Below are 17,552 nucleotides of genomic sequence, written 5' to 3' on the forward strand. Positions count from 1 at the left end.
AATATTCAGGCCTATAGAGTTAAGACCCGTTCACACCAAAAACGCTATAAAGAAACGCCAACAGACTATGTATTTTTTTTAAGCTCAGTTGCTGTAGTTTAACATTTTTACTGTAAATACGCCAGCCTTTTAAAGGGATTTCGGTTTTCTGTAACTAGAGGTCGACCGACAGTGGATTATACCGATAATTAAGTTGGTCCCTACTTGCCGATAAACGATTAATCAACCGATAGTTTTTTAAATTAATACTGGATAAAAAACGAACATAACAGTGATGATAAAAAGAACTGAAATCAGATTTTGATTTGTTGGTTGTTAACGTAGCCGACAGCTGCATATAGGATAAATAGTTAATAAAAATAGGATAAATTATGGATAAATGTTACCAGCTGGACATAAACGAATGCAAATCGATGGTTATAATTATGACATTAAACATTTGTAATGGATATATATATGTGTGTATTTTGTGAACTGTTTGAGGTAGAACTAATATTAACGTCCTGTCAGGCTTGACGACAAACTTAGGTTCCTGCTGTTGTTTCTCTGCTAATGCGGCATCTATTCAGCAAATTAATTACTTTATAATGATATAAAGCAATGGACGCACTCAGAAAAAACTATTGGCTTGGTTTTTTTAGCCGTTTGTTTCCCAATTAACCATCAGTGCCGATTAATCGTCAAAACCGATTAATCGGTCTATCTCTTATTATTACAATATTAGTTACACAGTTACACTCTTTTTGAAGTCTGCTATTCTCTTAAATTTAAGCCCGGAGTATAGTCTGTCGAACACACGGCCTTGCAAAGTATCGTTTATTTGACTAGTAGATGTACAGTACACAGATGTTCGGCGCATTACGACAAAATGCAGTGTATCTCCTGGGCTAGATACTAGATTCTTCCTATAGGCACGACCTATGCTTACAATATACGCAGGGTTTAAAAAATCAGACGGAGCGCGTACACTCTTCTTATTAAAATGGCATCATGCACACTGTACGTGGACCCTCTTGTACTCGTAAAAAGGAATGATAAGGATGATTTTCTTAAACCTTATCTTTATAGTTAACGTTATTGTCACTGATAAGACGCTGGGGACGTCTTGGTTTGGCATGCACACAAAGCTAGACTCACAAAGTTTGTATATCATTGGAATGCCTTTTACATTTCTGTGAATAACATACTTTTGTTGAATTGCCTATTGAATGGTGAACTAAACGATAGTGACGTTACGTCTGTGGGCTGCATTAAAAGCATCTTTACGTCCTTAATGCATTTTTGACTGTTAACTGCAGACAAGCTGCCCGGCTAATTCACTTACTGCAATGGGCAGCTCGCCCGCAATGCACACCAGGGGCCTTCCAGCCAGCAAAATCGAAACGCAGTGGTTTTTCCACATTGCCATTCACTTACAATAATAAAGCACAGCCTCCACCTGCTTTGTGAAAGCTGCTTTTGTCCCACGTTGCTTCAGAAACATGCTTTTACAATCTCAGCCGACCAAGATCATAAAAGGACATCCAGGACTGTTAAACTATTTGTTGTTTTTGAATAAAAGGATTAATTGGTGACAAAATATGGTTTATGCATAAAAACAATAGTCTTATTGCTTTGGCACCTGGAGTCAAAAATAACTCCAAAATCAAAACCATGTTTTGCCGTATTCTCAAGTTTGGATTTGAAGGGTCCATAAATGCAATAGGCATGTTTATTGGCAGTGCTGCAAGTCATGATAATGTTTCTGGTCCCATAATAGCAATAAAAGCCTCTTTATGGTCGTCTTTGCGGGATGAGCATCTCTCTAGCTTGGTACACTAGGGTGCTGTTTGTGTACACAAGAACCAGCTGTCTTTTCTGTGTTTGAGGTTTTCCCAGCAGCTTTGTGAAGAGTTTCATTTGTCGCCTGCCAGTTGTCTTTTTAAAGCCAGTGAATTTACACTCAAATCATGACCATGTGCCAATTTATTGTTGAGAAGATCAAATAAAGCAGATCTTTCACTGCGGCACCAGCAGTGAGAAGGCAAAGATTGTTTTTTACTTGTTTTAGGACTACTGATTGTCTGTTTAATATACGTAATGTTCATGATGATTACTTTATTTACAGCCTTTTTTAAGTTATAGTAAGTTGCCCATAAGTACTTGCATCAAAATGTTGCTTGCCTTTGTCACAGTGCATTCTGGGATTGTTAGATGTGTAAAGCATACAATGCTGTTTGGATAGAAAATGGGAAAAATTCAGATTTGCGACACCATTCACTTCCATAGTGCTTTTTTTGCCCCAAATCTGCTTGGTTACACACACATCCTTAAAATGTCTACCTGAACAAAAAAAACTTGAGGTACCCGAGTACATATTTACAAAATTTCTATTGTTCTGTGAACTATCCCTTTAAAATTTGTAAGTTTAAAGGTGCAGTGTGTAAATTTTAGCGGCATCTAGTGGTGAGGTTGCGAATTGCAACCAACGGCGTAGTCCACTGCTCACCCCTCGCTTTTGAAACACATCGAGAAGCTACGGTAGCTGTCACCGGAAAAACATGTTATCGTCGTAGACAACTTAGTAAAAAAAATTGTCCGTTAAGGGCTTCTTTAGAAAAATGGCGGCACAAAATGGCGCCTTCCATGTAAGGGGACCCTCTTTGTATGTAGATAAAAAGGTCTTGTTCTAAGGTAATAAACACATAACGGTTCATAATGAAAGGTCTTTGTACAGCCCTGATAATATAGTTTTGTATATTATTTTGCATTTCTGTCAAGAGATCCTTCTAAAAATTACACACTGCACCTTTAATGCCCCGTTGCCAACCATCACCCCACTTTTAGCAGTTTCACCAGGGCACTGCTTGTGCTCATGTTGAAATATTCATGTGGCTGATTTACTTCAATAAAGATGTCAACATGCTTTATGGTTGTTTAATGATGTTGACACTTGCAGTTTATCCCTGTAGAGTTTCGTCGGTCGTAATGGTGATGTATTCTAATAATTGATGTGTTTCTTCGACGTGCACATTGCTCAAATCGTTCCCTTTGTTTATAGGAGGCGACAAAGTGATTGACGTCATCGATGTGGCCAGGCAAGCGGATAGCAAGATTAAACTGAAGACGTTTGTCAAGTATTACTACAGCCCTCAGCGGCCGAAAGTGCTAAACGTCATCAGCCTGGAGTTTTCAGACACCAAGTGAGTATTGTTTGAAAGCATTTACTAGCAAGTACTTCAAGAGGAAACACAAAGGAGTCCTTTGTGAAAGGAAGAAGCGTACAACTTACAAACTCGCTTTTTCTTGCGTCAGGATGTCCGAGCTGGTGGTGGTGCCAGATATCGCCACGAAGATGTCTTGGGTGGAGAACTACTGGCCAGATGACTCTTACTTTCCCAAGCCCTTCGTGCAGAAGTACTGCTTGATGGGCGTGAAAGACAGCTATACTGACTTCCATATTGATTTCGGGGGCACGTCTGTATGGTATCACGTCTTGTGGGTAAGATAACGTCAATCACAAGAGCCTACCACAGTTTATGTTGCTCATCATCAATAATTTAGCAAAAATAATGTATAAGCGTCATCACATATTAATTAGTGTATCTTTGTTTCTAACGAACAGGGGGAGAAGATTTTTTACCTAATAAAACCGTCCCAGACCAACCTTGCACTATATGAGGAGTGGAGCTCGTCCCCCAACCAGAGCGAAGTCTTCTTCGGAGACAAAGTGGACAAGTGTTACAAGTGTGTTGTGCGACAGGGAACGACGCTTCTGATACCTACAGGTTAATAGTTTTTTGTGTCTTTGAAAATAAATGAGGAGCTCAGATGCAAAAGCCACTAAACGCCACTTGGGTCAAAAATTAGATAATGATATTGTCTGAATGCTCTCGGGACGGATTATAGATTCATCAAATACTTTCGCTTTAATTCACTTAGGTGGACACTCCACTTTTTTAAAAAATAGGTTAATTTTCCAGCTTCCCTCGAGTTAAACATTTTATTTTTACCGTTTTGGAATCCATTCAGCCGATCTCCTGGTTTAGCGGTACCACTTTTAGCATAGCTTAGCATAATCCATTGAATCTGATTAGACCATTAGCATCGCGCTCTCATATTCGCAATGCCCGAAATTCGTCCTTGTCCTTGATTATTACACCAGAATGTGAGTATAGTTCCTAGCCATATCTGCCTAGAAAATGGCAACTTTTAATTTTCCTTCGATCTTAGTACACGATGTAACTACAGAAGAGTCAAGTTTTAAATATGAAAAATATCGAAACCCTTTAGCCATTTTTGAGCGCGATGCTAATGGTCTAATCAGATTCAATGGATTATGCTAAGCTATGCTAAAAGTGGTACCGCCACACCCGGCCTAAATCGGCTGAATGGATTTCAAAACGGTAAACAAAATCTAATTTTTAACTCTAGGGGAGCTGGGAAATAAGCCTATTTTCAAAAAAGGTGGAGTGTCCCGGCCTCAGGCCATTCAGAAACACAACTTTGTTGGCAGAATAAACACCACAAATGTTGCTAAATGCCACAACGATTTTTCAGCAATGTCCTCTAAGTGCACGGAAGATGAATTGGATAAACGACGGCACACAAAATGACATTATATCACATTCAAACTTGTGTCCCTTGTAAGTACTTTGGACCGGAATACAACCCGAATGAAGCAGTCACATGGATCAAAGCGCTCCCTAATGTGTGCTTCATTTTACCTTCTGACTTTCATCATTTGCAATGTTTCTAGTTGAATCTTTAGTGATTTTTCAACTGTTTACATTCTTGTCTTGTCCAAAAAAGTGGAGGTTTTTGCAAAAAGCTTTCATGCGCTTAAAGGACTGGATTAAAACTGTTAAGTGTTGGGGTCCATTCAAGTCCATTAAAATGAGAAAAATCCTGAAATGTTTTCCTAAAAAAACATAATTTCTTCTCGACTGAACAAAGAAAGACATCAACATTTTGGATGACATGTTGGTGAGTAAATTATCTGGATTTTTGAAGAAAATGGACTAATCCTATAAAGGGTTTTCAGTGAAAAACTGTCAAATTTGTTAAATACCAACAAAAGGACTAAAGTGACATTTGTGAAAATAAGGCATTTCAATTACTGACTTTTAAAATTTTCATTGCCATTAAAATGAAATAACTGAACCTAAACATAAGAGGCTATGAAACATATGATAAAAACGCTCATTTACAAGACATGTCAGACACTCTTAAAGGGTTTTGCATCTGAACTCCTAAAATGTTTATTGATGTAACTCATTACAAATTTTAGTGAACTATTGCTGAGCAGCATTTATTTTATTTTATTATTTTTAAATAACAAGCAGTCGTGCACTTATAAATCATGCACAAGATAACAAGCAACATGTACTTCAACGTAAAAGGTGTTCATTTTAAACCAGAAGGACCATTGAGAAATGAAGAAACTGGTTTGCCACTTACTGGTGAGCAGCTGCCTTTAATGGTGGCTCGACAGGAAGACCAGGGCTGATTTGTGTTCTACGTTTCGGGTTCAGACGGGGCAGAAACGAGCACACGCTGCCACCCAGAAAGCCACATGAATCTTAGTGATCTCTTATGCAGTCAGCGGTCCATTAGTAAAGCTGAACGCTTTTCATTGCAAACATTCAGTGTTTTATTCTAACCTGTCATTATTATTTTAATCACGTATGATAATTACTACAATAAATCCTAATATGTCTCGTATCTGATCACAATGAGCAGTATACATGGTCTTGAAAGGATCTGGTTCACAGCTGAAGAGAGAGTACGGTGGGGTGGTCTCTTGATCGCACTAGCAGACCAGTTTGAAACCGTGGGATTCAACACATTCCCCTGCTGTGAGAGACTAAAAAAACTTCACAAACCCTATGGTGCGAAAGTTCCTTACGGTCTGATGTTTATGCCTCTTCACACTTGTTAGGCATATGGCATACTGTAAGCATAAATGGGAAGTTATGGAAGTGGTTGGCAGGCTGAGATTGTTTGGTGGACTTTGAGCACACTTTGGTGGTTAAAGGGTTTGATGCAGTTCAGCAGATATCAGGCATGTAATCGTTGAGGTGAAACGCCCACCCAGCGTGGACATTTGACATCCCTTATGTTTGAAACCTTATGGTATTAATGTTAAAGGCATTAGAATGAGATTTTCCTAAAGCTGCTAGCAACACCAAGGTCAAGGGTTTGAATTAAAGGGAATGCATGCATGGACTGATTTAAAATTTTTATTATACACAGTGTATTCAAGGTACATTGTATCAGTATATTTCCTGGGAATCAAACCTGTGACCTTTACGCTACTAACGCAATGCTAAACCAACTGAGCTACAGGAACACTGATAAAATGTACATGCTTTGAAAAAAGGAGGACTAAATATATACATTTATGTTTAGTATGGGGTTAAATATATTCACCAGAATATGAATGACTCTCTGTCATTTTATCCCAGATGTTTGCTTGTGCATATGTGTGTCAGCATCTGGTGGTCAGCTGTTGACAAGTCCTTCACTTTTGCAGGATGGATCCATGCGGTTCTCACCTCTCAAGACTGCATGGCATTCGGAGGGAACTTCCTTCACAACCTCAACATAGGCATGCAGCTCAGGTAAGCTTGTCTTATAAATAGGTTTATAGTGTGTATTTTGCGAACTTGAGGTTCACTATATAGCAAGCCGAGAACTCAAGACAGCAAGAAAACTGTTGTTTCTTTTTTAACATTAGGTGTTATGAGATGGAGCGGCGTTTGAAGACTCCAGATCTCTTCAAGTTTCCTTACTTTGAGGCTATTTGCTGGTATGTGGCCAAGAATCTACTGGAGACTCTGAAAGGTACTTCATGTTAAATCATTCTTTTTACAACTGGTATTAAGATGTGTTTCGGCCAATCGGATCACAAGTGGATGAGAAATACACATGTCCGTTCACACCGGTGTTTTTTTGTCCACTTTTGACAGCTTTTGTCCTGATTACTGTGGGTGGATGGTCTATGGGCGAGTCATTAAAACGCAAGCACGAGAAAATGTAGGTTTAAATTGACGCATACTAATATTATATGAGAGTATCGCTGCTTGTGTTGTTAGTCTTGCACAAGTAACTGTTGTTCCCTGGGAAGGGAACAAGACACTGCGTCTCTCTTGCCATACTTCCTGCATCCCTGTAACGCCGTATTTGGCAATATTTCAGATAGCGATATACTTCCTGGCTCCCGCATCTCGTCTTTGTCGTTAAGCTTTACCATTGGTTAAATTTGATATAGACATTCAGACGCACCTCCCCCTGGAGGCGTCCCCAAAGTGTCACCGCAGTGATGCAGCGTGAGTTCCCTCGAAAGGGAACTGTAACAATGTATTTTAAAAGGTAACACGATCTAACCTTGCTCTCACTTGAAATGTGCCCCACATTTAGTCTTTGAATTTGAGGGTATTGGACCTGGAAAGTCCTTGAAAGGTCCTTGAATTTGAAGTTAACCAAGGTGTGGGAAGCCTGTTGACAGAATTTTCCTTTCAAAGCCTACAGCGAACGGCTGGTTTGGACTACAGCCCTCTACTTTACGGTTGGTTACCCAGACTGGTTTCTGAATGGTTTCTTAGACATAAACAAAAAAAAATTTATTAGAAAAAGAATACTGTGAGATCGTTTTGCGTGTATGTGCCTTGTCAAGAAAAGAAAGATTTTATGTTGGCTTAACTTTTGAAACACTTCTCTCTGTATGTACACTACTGAGGGCACTTAAACGCGTGCTCAAACACAGGCAGAGGGCGAATTCCAAACCAACATGATCTCACAAAGTTCCGTGGCATAGTCACGGAATTTTGTGCTCATTTTTCCGTGGCATTCTCACGAATCATTTTTCCGTGGCCCTGCTACGGATTGTCTTTTTCAGTGGCATTCTCATGGATTGGTTACTCAACTGCTTTTTCCTGTTTTCAAACCATTTTTGCTTCGGTTTAGGGTTAGATTTGGTGTTTGCGTTAGTATGTCACTTGAACTATTGGTTTATACTATTTTTTTCTGATTTATTCTTTTATATTTTATAACTTCAAACAATTGTCGCCTGGTGTTGGGGTTAGAGTTGGGTTTGGGTAGGGATGTCATTTCATGTAAATCTAACCTTAAACCGAAGCGAAAATGATAAGAAAATAGGACAAAACAGTTGAGTAACCAATGCCACGGAAAAAGACAGTCCGTAGCAGGGCCACGGAAAAATGCGGAGATCCGTGAGAATGCCATGGAAAAATTAGCACAAAATTCCGTGATTATGCAACGGAAATTTGTGAGATCAGGTTGTCCAAACAGAGTTTCAGGAAGAAAATGCAGCATAAACGCTTCACATAAAAACGTTACGTTGTTTTTCATTGCTCTATTCAGCAAATGTATGTTAATGGACTACACTACAGTATGACACAGTATGACACAGTATGACACAGTATGACACAGTATGACACGCGGATCCGTCACAGTACTACCCAAAGCTTCAGATGAATGCCACAGCAGCGGCTGCCTGCAGGTACAGTCGACATGTATGTTCGCGGCTGCGCGCGCGGAGCAGATATGTCACGTGTTACGTCGTGGGCAGGTTGTAGGTAACGGAGGGAGCTATGACAGCGAGCTCATCAGACGTTTCCTAAAAATAAACATTGTTCACGAGTGGCGCGGCTTGAGTCCGAGTCGAGTCTGAAGTCTTTGAGGGTCGAGTCTCATGTCGAGTCTGAAGTCACTGTGTGTGCGACTTAAGTCGCACTCGAGTCCGAGTCTCAAACTCGAGTCCGAGTCTCAAACTCGAGTCCCCATCTCTGCGAATCACAACATACTAAACAAACTACACAATCAGAACTCGTTACGTATTTCTGAAGGAGGGACTTCATAGAACAAGGAAGACATCAGCCTGTTTTTAGGACAGTGAAAACAGCGCTATAGAGAAAAGCAAATTGTGTGAAAAATACAGCGTTTTTTTACACACAAAACACGAACACATGTTTTATTGCGTACCATAAACACAATCATAGCTTCAAAAACACAGAAAAAATGGGACCTTTCAACAAAAATGCTAGAAGTCAGGACCGATGGAGAAACATTGGGTCTCATTCACTAAGCATGCATATGCACAAATTTGTTCGTAAAATGTGTGTATGGATGTTACTTTGAACTAACAAATTATGATTTAACAAAAACTTTCACACTAAAAATTTCTTTTAAATGTATGCAAAAACGTAACGACCACGTGTTTGCAATAATCATAAACAAGGAAAAAATATATAACACATATATAAATATATATTATAGGGTTCTTTTTCCTTGTTCATAATTATTGCACACGTGTTGTCTAAGTTGATCTTATGTTTTGGCAAATATTTAGAAGAAATTTTAGTTTGAAAGTTTTTGTTAATTCATGATTTTTTTATTAAAACGTCCAGACGCATATTTCATGAACAAATTTGTGCATACACATGCTTAGTGAATGAGACCCAGTGTCTTTGGTACATCACGCACAATATGTAAGTAGGCAGCCTTTTGTGTCTGCTCAAACACATGAACATCCACACCACAAAAGCAATATGATCAAATGCCTTTCCGACTACGTTTGTGGTCGAAAGTGGACGAGTTCAAAACGTTTTACAACCTGTTTACACCTGTATTTAGCATCGTCCACTTGTGATCCGATTGACCCAAACACGTCTTTTAAAGGATAGTTCACCTAAATAATGTCATTATTTAGTCACTGTACCCTCATGTTGTTACTAAACTGTATACATTTCTTTGTTTAGCTGAACACAAATGACGATATTAGTATTCGAGGACAGGAGCACCATTGAATTCCATAGTAGGACAAAAAGATACTATGGAAGTTAATGGTGCTCCAAATAGTTTGGTTACAAACATTGAAAATCCCCTTTGTGTTCAGCAGAATAAAGAGAAATTCATACAGGTTTAAAACAACACGAGGGCGAGGAAATAATGACAGAATTGTCATTTTGGGTGTACTATCCCTTTAATACCAGGTGTAAACAACCCCTGAGATCCACACATTCTGTTCCCTTATATCTTTATAATCTGCTGTTTATTGTCTGTTATCAGAATCTCGAGAAGATAACTGCCTGCCTCCAGACTATCTGATCAAGGGAGTGAAAGCTTTGATCAGCGCACTAAGGAACTGGCTAAAGAGAGAGGTGAAAGATACTGTGTCCCATCACACCAGACCAATGCTTATTATTAGTGTTGATTGGGAAGTTGGTATTACTGTTGATCATGGGGGTTTGTTTGGGACACTTTAAGAAGTTTTTAAAAACATAGCTTACAAAACCCTACAGGTGTACATCTTAAGACAAAACAATATTAAAATAAAAATTCTGTCATAATTTACTGTATGAATTTCTTTTTTCTGATGAACACAAAAGAAGATATTTTGAGAAATGATGGTAAACACACAGCAGATAGTGAGCATTGACTTCCATAATAGGAATAAAAATATGATGGAATTTAATTGGTACCATCAACTGTGTGCTTACCATCATTTATCAAAATATTTTTTTCATCATTTATCACAATACTTCCAAAATATTTTTTTCCTACTATGGAAGTCAATGATCACTATCTGCTTTGTGTTTGCCATCATTTCTCGGAGTGTCTTCTTTTGTGTTCATCATAAAAAAAAACATTTATACAGGTTTAGAACAACATGAGGATGAGAAAATAATGACAGAATTTTCATTTTAAGGTGAATTGTCCCTTTAAAAATATATTTTGCTTTGCATTTGATGTTTAAGGGATAGATTTGCCAAGTCCGACATCTGCCAGGTCCCTTGTTTGGCATTTGTCACAACAGTTTTGTCTTAATCTCCAAATAAACTTTGACTTTCCTATATTTAAACTTTAGTTTAAACATCATTGTACATTGTGATCCCCTGGTGGAGTAATAAGGACAGGGGGCATCTCAAGGGGGTTGATATCTGGTGTCACTGCTTCTGGCTGGGAACCTGAGGTTTGCGGTGTGACACAAATCCCTTATTGTTTGCCATGTGTGCTCATCTTCCCCCAGGTCACAGAACCGGCCAGCGAAGTCCCTGACCATATCAGACCCAACCATCTCATTAAAATGCTCACCAAGGAAATCCACTACATTGAGGTAAGACTGGCTGCTAAACACACGCTGAACCATACTAACATAGACTGGATTAGTCAAATATGGACATTTAAAGGAAACGTTTTTTTAAATATTTTATTATGTTCTTACCTCCACTTAAATAAATTAATACTTACCTATCTTTATTCAATGCGTACACTTACTCTTTGTGCAGCGCATTGTGAATGTGTTAGCATTTAGCCTAGCCCCATTTATTCCTTAGGATCCAAACAGGCGGAAGAGCACTTAGTTTGCAGCACTCCGGCCTCTTCAAAAAGGGAAAACATGGAAGTGTTTGGTGGCTTTTAAATTCATCCCTGTATGGATCCTAGGAATGAATGGGGCTAGGCTAAATGCTAACACATTCATGACGCGCTGTACAATGATGAAGTGCACGCATTGAAAAATGATAGGGATGTATTAATTAGTCTAAGTTGAGGTAAGAACATAGTAAAATATTGAAAAACTTCTTTAAATCTTTGATATTTTTACATTTCTATTAGATTGCATTTATACATCAGATATACGCTTTTATCCAAAGAAACTTTCATAAAAAGTTAATATTGCAAAATTTTCATTTAAAACTCAAGGAGTATCAGAACGGGAACTGCGGGAACAAGCTAATGAAATCTCTGGAAAGCTCGGTTTGCCCATCCACGAGGTCATCGCACGAGAGAGGGTCTCAAGCACGCAAGAACGCCAGACGCCTTCGTGACCACCACCAAAACAATCATCATCTTCATCACTCTCATCACCCCAGAGTTCCCTCCTACCTCGACATCTTCGAGCAGCACACTCAAGAAGTCTTAAAGCAACTGGAGATGAGTCCTTATGAAGAGGTAAATGAGACACACCCACTACAATGTCATTGGTTGATGCTAGTGAATCGCTATTATGACGTCCTGTTATTATTTCATGATACCTCCTTTAACCCGAAGGTCAATGCCAAGTTCAACATGGTTTCCACTGCCTCAGCTGCAATGGCGGAGCGGAGTTTGGTCAATGATTTGCGTCTGGTGCTGTGCAATGGGCGTATTATCAAGTAAACACATTTTTTTAAGAATAAGTTCACCAAAAAATTACATTTCAGTTACTTAACCTCATAAGCATGAAATGGTTTATTTCACTGTAGTTTCTGATCTATTTCTTTACTACTGCAGAGATGACAAGCAGTATGTGAGAGAAAAGAAGCCAAGGATAAAGGAAGAGGAGAGATCCGGAGATGCAAAGAGGGTAGTAAAAGAGGACCAACAGGAGGTGGATTTTCGATTAAAAGAAAAGGACCATAAACGCAGTCATGTATCCAGAGACGTCAAGCCTATCTCCTTCACAGGTACCAACATAGTCTCACATTTGAACAGTGGCGGCTCGTGACTGCTCATTCGAGGGGCGCTAATTCAAAATATGTGTTCGGAGTGTCATGTGTGTTGCTTGCGTTTTTAAAATATGTGTTTGTTGCGTCATGTGAACCATGTGCATCACGTGTTTTGTCAAAATAAGTGCCTGCACGCGTTAAAACAGTTTATGATAAGAGACGCTCACATTCACAAAATACACACAAGACACTCCCTTAACAGTAAACTCTGATTACGCATAAGATTATGCGAGTATCTGGCAAATGCGATCTTCTCTTTTATCATAGACCCTTTGGACGCGTCTGCAGCAGGCACTTATTTTGATAAAACACGTAATGCACACAGGATCTCTCGACGCGCAGAACACATATTTTGAAATTACGAACCACACACATGACAGGCTACATACATCGACCGCCCTCGAAAAAAGAAGTCACCGGCCGCCACTGCATTTGAATACTGTCTTTTGTATGAATATATTCAGATTTTTTTTCTGATTCCTGTTAAACCTATTGTCTCTGTCATTAACTGTAAAATATTTTTCTGTTCTTATCCACAGATTTTAAAAAAGAGAGTTCAGATGTCAGGTACAGAAGATCGATTCATTCAGATGTCTCATCAGACTCAGAATCAGAAGTACATCAGAAGTACACCAAACGGGTGCGTTACAGTTTTAACCCAAGCGTAGGAATATTCCTAACCACATAAGGGTAGCTTGTTAGCCTCATCCAGGATAAAATCTCATCCTGACTTAGGACCAGTGGCGGCTGGTGACTTCTCTTCCGAGAGGCGCAAATTAAAAATATGTGTTCGGAGTGTCGTGTGCCGCTCGTCATTTCAAAATATGTGTTCGTTGCGTCATGTGAACCATGTGCATCATGCGTCTTCTCAAAATACGTGACAAGACGAAAGGGTTTATGATAAAAAAGACGCTCACGTTCACAAAATACACGCACTTAACAATAAACTAAAGAGATTAAGCGAGTATCTGGCAACCGCGAGCATCACTTTTATCATAAACCCTTTAGACACGTGTGCAGCAGGCATGTATTTTGACAAAACATGATGCACATGGTTCACACATGCTGCGCTGAACACACAATTTGAAATGACGACCACAAACACGACGGGCTAAATACATGTTGTGACGAACTTCGCACCGTGCGCCCTCAAAAAAGAAGTCACCGGCCGGCATTGCCTACGGCGTAACTGTGCATTAAACAATAAATATATTCTGATTGGCTGTGATTGTGTCACTTATTAGTCTTCTCATCTTATCTATACAGAGAAAGATTTGCTCTGAGGAAGAATCGGAAAGCTCATCAGAGGAAGATGATGATGAAAAGAGAGGCGACCAAAATGAAGGCAAAAGTAGCTCCAGCTTTACGATGGATACGATTCACTCCAGACAGAGACTTGGCCACTTTGAAAAATGTCTTAAAAGTGAGAGCATACTGTCATTAGTATTATTGCCCACCTGAGTTTGAGGTTTTCTCAACCTGTCCCCCCTTTTCTAATAAAGGCACAAATGCATTTTACTTCTGCGTTGTCTGTTGACTTATAGTTAGATGCATAACATATTTCAACATATAGCCATGTATTGATTTGAAAGCCTTTTTGAAATGGTGTATTTGGACCATATCTGCAGTGAATCCTCGCCGAGCGCAGAGGATGATGCTATCCAGGGGATGTTGACTATGGCCGGGTTGCTGTATTCTAACCAATCAGAAGATCCCACCAGCTCGCAGGAGTCCTGGTGGTCTAGAGCCAACCATTCCTCTCCTGACTACAGTAAGAGTTCATGCTTTGCAACCATAGGATACATTGAAAAAACAAAATGTATAATTTGAAGAGTTTGGTTCCTAAACACAATAAATCCATTTTGACACATTTCGGTAAAAACGTGTTTTCTATACCAAGAAAGTGACAGATAAAAAACACTATTTTTTCGTTACAAACTTTCACATAGCATCTTTAGGTTATAATAAATAAAAAAAATCAAATCTATAATTAGATTTTTTTAAAGATTTATTATAAAAACAGATGCAATAAATCCATGACAAGTTTTTTTTCCAAATGCTATAAATCTATTGAATCAATATATAAATGTGCATTCATCTTTGCCATGTTATATTCATTTAGTTGACTAATGGTATACACTGATTAAAAAAATAACATATTATTTACAATTCGTGGAATGGTGCGCTTTGATTTGTTGAGCGGATTTATTGCATTCTGCAGAGAAGGAGGAGTGGCGTTTATTGCGTTTTGGGAAAAAAGAGAGAAAAGATGACAAAATAACATGGCGGATATTGGATTTTGCATAAAATAGAGAATTTACTTTTTAATACTGACCTGATACAATAGTCATTTTTTTTAAATGCCGTTTATTGCATTTTGAAACCAAACTTTTCATTTATTCTTTTTTTACATGTCAAATTCAAGTTTTATAATCTAATTATGAGATTGGAAAGCATCAATGACTACGTTTACATGTACACCAATAATGCGATTGTTTCCAATAAACAGCCAATCAGAGCAGAGCTCAAAATTATTATTCATGACCCTTTCAAATAAGGTAATAATAGACCATTTCATTCTAAAGGTAAATCCTAGGGTTGTACATGGACATGTAAAACTGTCTCTGGATCATTTTTGCACTTAAAGCAATATTCAATTTTCTTAAAAGAAAAATCCAGATAATTTACTCACCACCATGTCATCCAAAATGTTGATGTCTTTCTTTGTTCAGTCGAGAAGAAGTTATGTTTTTTGAGGAAAACATCGCAGGATTTTTCTCATTTTAATGGACTTTAATAGACACCAACAATTAACACTTAACTCAACACTTAACAGTTTTTTTCAACGGAGTTTCAAAAGACTATAAACAATCCCAAACGATGCATAAGGGTCTTATCTAGCGAAACGATTGTCATTTTTGACAAGAAAAATAAAAAATATATACTTTTAAACCACAACTTTTCGTCTAGGTCCGGTCCAGCGCGTCCTAACGTAAATGCGTAGTGACGTAGGGAGGTCACGTGTTGCATATATAAAACGCACATTTGCGGACCATTGTAAACAATAAACTGACACAAAGACATTAATTAGTATCAGTTGACATACAACAACGTAGGAACGGTCCTCTTTCAACACACTTGTAAACACAGTTTCGCGTTCGTCTTCTGTGACCTCTTGACGTCATGGCGTATTGCGTGGGGTCACCTGGCGCATCATGACCAGATCTAGACGAGAACTTGTGCTTTAAAAGTGTATATTTGTTATTTTTCTTGTCAAAAATGACAATCGTTTTGCTAGATAAGACCCTTGTGCCTCGTTTGGGATCGTTTGTAGTCCTTTGGAACTCCGTTGAAAAAGACTGTTGCGTGTTGAGTTAAGTATTGGATGTTGGGCTCTGTTGGGGTCCATTGGAGTGAGGGAAATCCTGCAATGTTTTCATCAAGAAACATAATCTCTTCTCGACTGAACAAAGAAAGACAGCAACATTTTGGATGACATCAACACTTCAATGCATTCTTTGGCACCTTTAATCTCATTGTTTGACCTGTTTTTTTTTAATCACAGATAGAAAGGAGGTTGTATCAGAAGAGGAGAACCAGGATTCTGACAGCAACTCTTCACTCAGTAATAAGGTAAACCAATCGGATGAAGATAACATTCAAACCAGTGCTTAATCATCACTACGTTTGTGTAATCTGCCCAGTACATTAAAGCTACCTTTTGCAACGCAAAAGTAATATTAGCACAAAAAAAAAAACTTCATTATACCATGATCTGCATACTATATACAAAGCAAATTGTGATTCAGCTAGTGTTTCATTCTGAAATTTGTTTAGTCACTTATATTTCTCTCTGTCCATCAGGAGTTCAGGGAGCGCAAGCATTCGGAAGGAGATTTTCATGCCGAACTCAAGCATAGGATCCAGGAACATAATAACTTCATAGACAGTCAGGGAAGTGGAAGCAACAGCAGCAGTGAAGCCTGGAGCAGTCGCACACACTCCCCGGCACACGGAGAAAGCCCAACAATGGGATACCAATACTGTGAGACGTCACTCTCACCACCCCTGCACCCCACCAAAAGACCCGCCTCAAATCCTCCACCAGTCAGCAATCAGGCCACCAAAGGTAATGGATTTTGATTTAATATCTATTGCTTCATGTATACAAATACACCACGCTGATCTCTTGTATAGATGCAAGGGGAAATTTCTTTACCTCTAGAGAAGGGGTTCCCAAACTTTTTTTCCTGCGCACCCCCTTCTATGTCCCAACCGGGTTGGCGAGAAGAAATAGTGTTTTTTGAGGAAAACATTCCAGGATTTTTCTCATTTTAATGGACCCCAACACTTAACACTTAATTCAACACTTAACAGTTTTTTTACTGAGTTTCAAAGGACTCTAAACGATCCCAAACGAGGCATTAGGGTCTTATCTAGCGAAATGATTGTCATTTTTGACAAGAAAAATAAAAAATATGCACTTTGAGACCACAACTTCTAGTCTGTATCTGGTCCTGTGACGCGCAAGCGCGACCTCACGCAATACGTCATCAAGGGGTCACGGATAACGTATCGAAACTACGCCCCAGTGTTTACAAGTGTGGAGAAAGAGGACCGTTCCGACGTTGTTGTATGTTGAATGATACTAATTAATGTCTTTGTGTTAGTTTATTGTTTAAAATGGTCCGCAAATGTGCGTTTCATATATGTAACACGTGACCTTTCTACGTCACTACACAATTATGTGGGGTCGCGCTGGCGCGTCACATGACCGGAGATAGACGAGAAGTTGTGGTTTAAAAGTGCATATTTTTTATTTTTCTTGTCAAAAATGACAATCATTTCGCTAGATAAGACCCTTATGCCTCGTCTCGGATTGTTTATAGTCCTTTGAAAAAACTGTTAAGTGGTGGTGTCCATTAAAGTCCATTAAAATGAGAAAAATCCTAGAATGTTTTTCTCTAAATTCATAATTTCTTCTCGACTGAACAAAGAAAGACATCAACATTTTGGATGACGTGGTGATGAGTAAAATATCTGGATTTTTTAAAGAAAATT

The 17,552-nt window shown here is 38.7% G+C and overlaps 1 protein-coding gene across 2 annotated transcripts in view; it reads left to right on the forward strand.

Annotated features, from left to right (window-relative positions):
* The window catches only part of kdm7ab (lysine (K)-specific demethylase 7Ab), a 35,325-nt gene that overhangs the window by 14,751 nt on the left and 3,022 nt on the right, over positions 1-17,552 (forward strand). For both annotated transcript variants that reach the window (XM_073868663.1, XM_073868664.1), the window contains exons 5-19: positions 3,041-3,182; positions 3,295-3,481; positions 3,605-3,767; positions 6,515-6,602; positions 6,719-6,825; positions 10,072-10,163; positions 11,033-11,119; positions 11,707-11,955; positions 12,055-12,158; positions 12,277-12,449; positions 13,031-13,131; positions 13,758-13,913; positions 14,118-14,262; positions 16,057-16,124; positions 16,356-16,620. In XM_073868663.1, the coding sequence (XP_073724764.1) occupies positions 3,041-3,182; positions 3,295-3,481; positions 3,605-3,767; positions 6,515-6,602; positions 6,719-6,825; positions 10,072-10,163; positions 11,033-11,119; positions 11,707-11,955; positions 12,055-12,158; positions 12,277-12,449; positions 13,031-13,131; positions 13,758-13,913; positions 14,118-14,262; positions 16,057-16,124; positions 16,356-16,620 (2,127 nt within the window). The remainder of the gene's footprint in view (positions 1-3,040; positions 3,183-3,294; positions 3,482-3,604; positions 3,768-6,514; positions 6,603-6,718; positions 6,826-10,071; positions 10,164-11,032; positions 11,120-11,706; positions 11,956-12,054; positions 12,159-12,276; positions 12,450-13,030; positions 13,132-13,757; positions 13,914-14,117; positions 14,263-16,056; positions 16,125-16,355; positions 16,621-17,552) is intronic.

Source organism: Misgurnus anguillicaudatus, chromosome 6 (genome assembly GCF_027580225.2).
Source record: "Misgurnus anguillicaudatus chromosome 6, ASM2758022v2, whole genome shotgun sequence".
Classification (NCBI taxonomy): domain Eukaryota; kingdom Metazoa; phylum Chordata; class Actinopteri; order Cypriniformes; family Cobitidae; genus Misgurnus; species Misgurnus anguillicaudatus.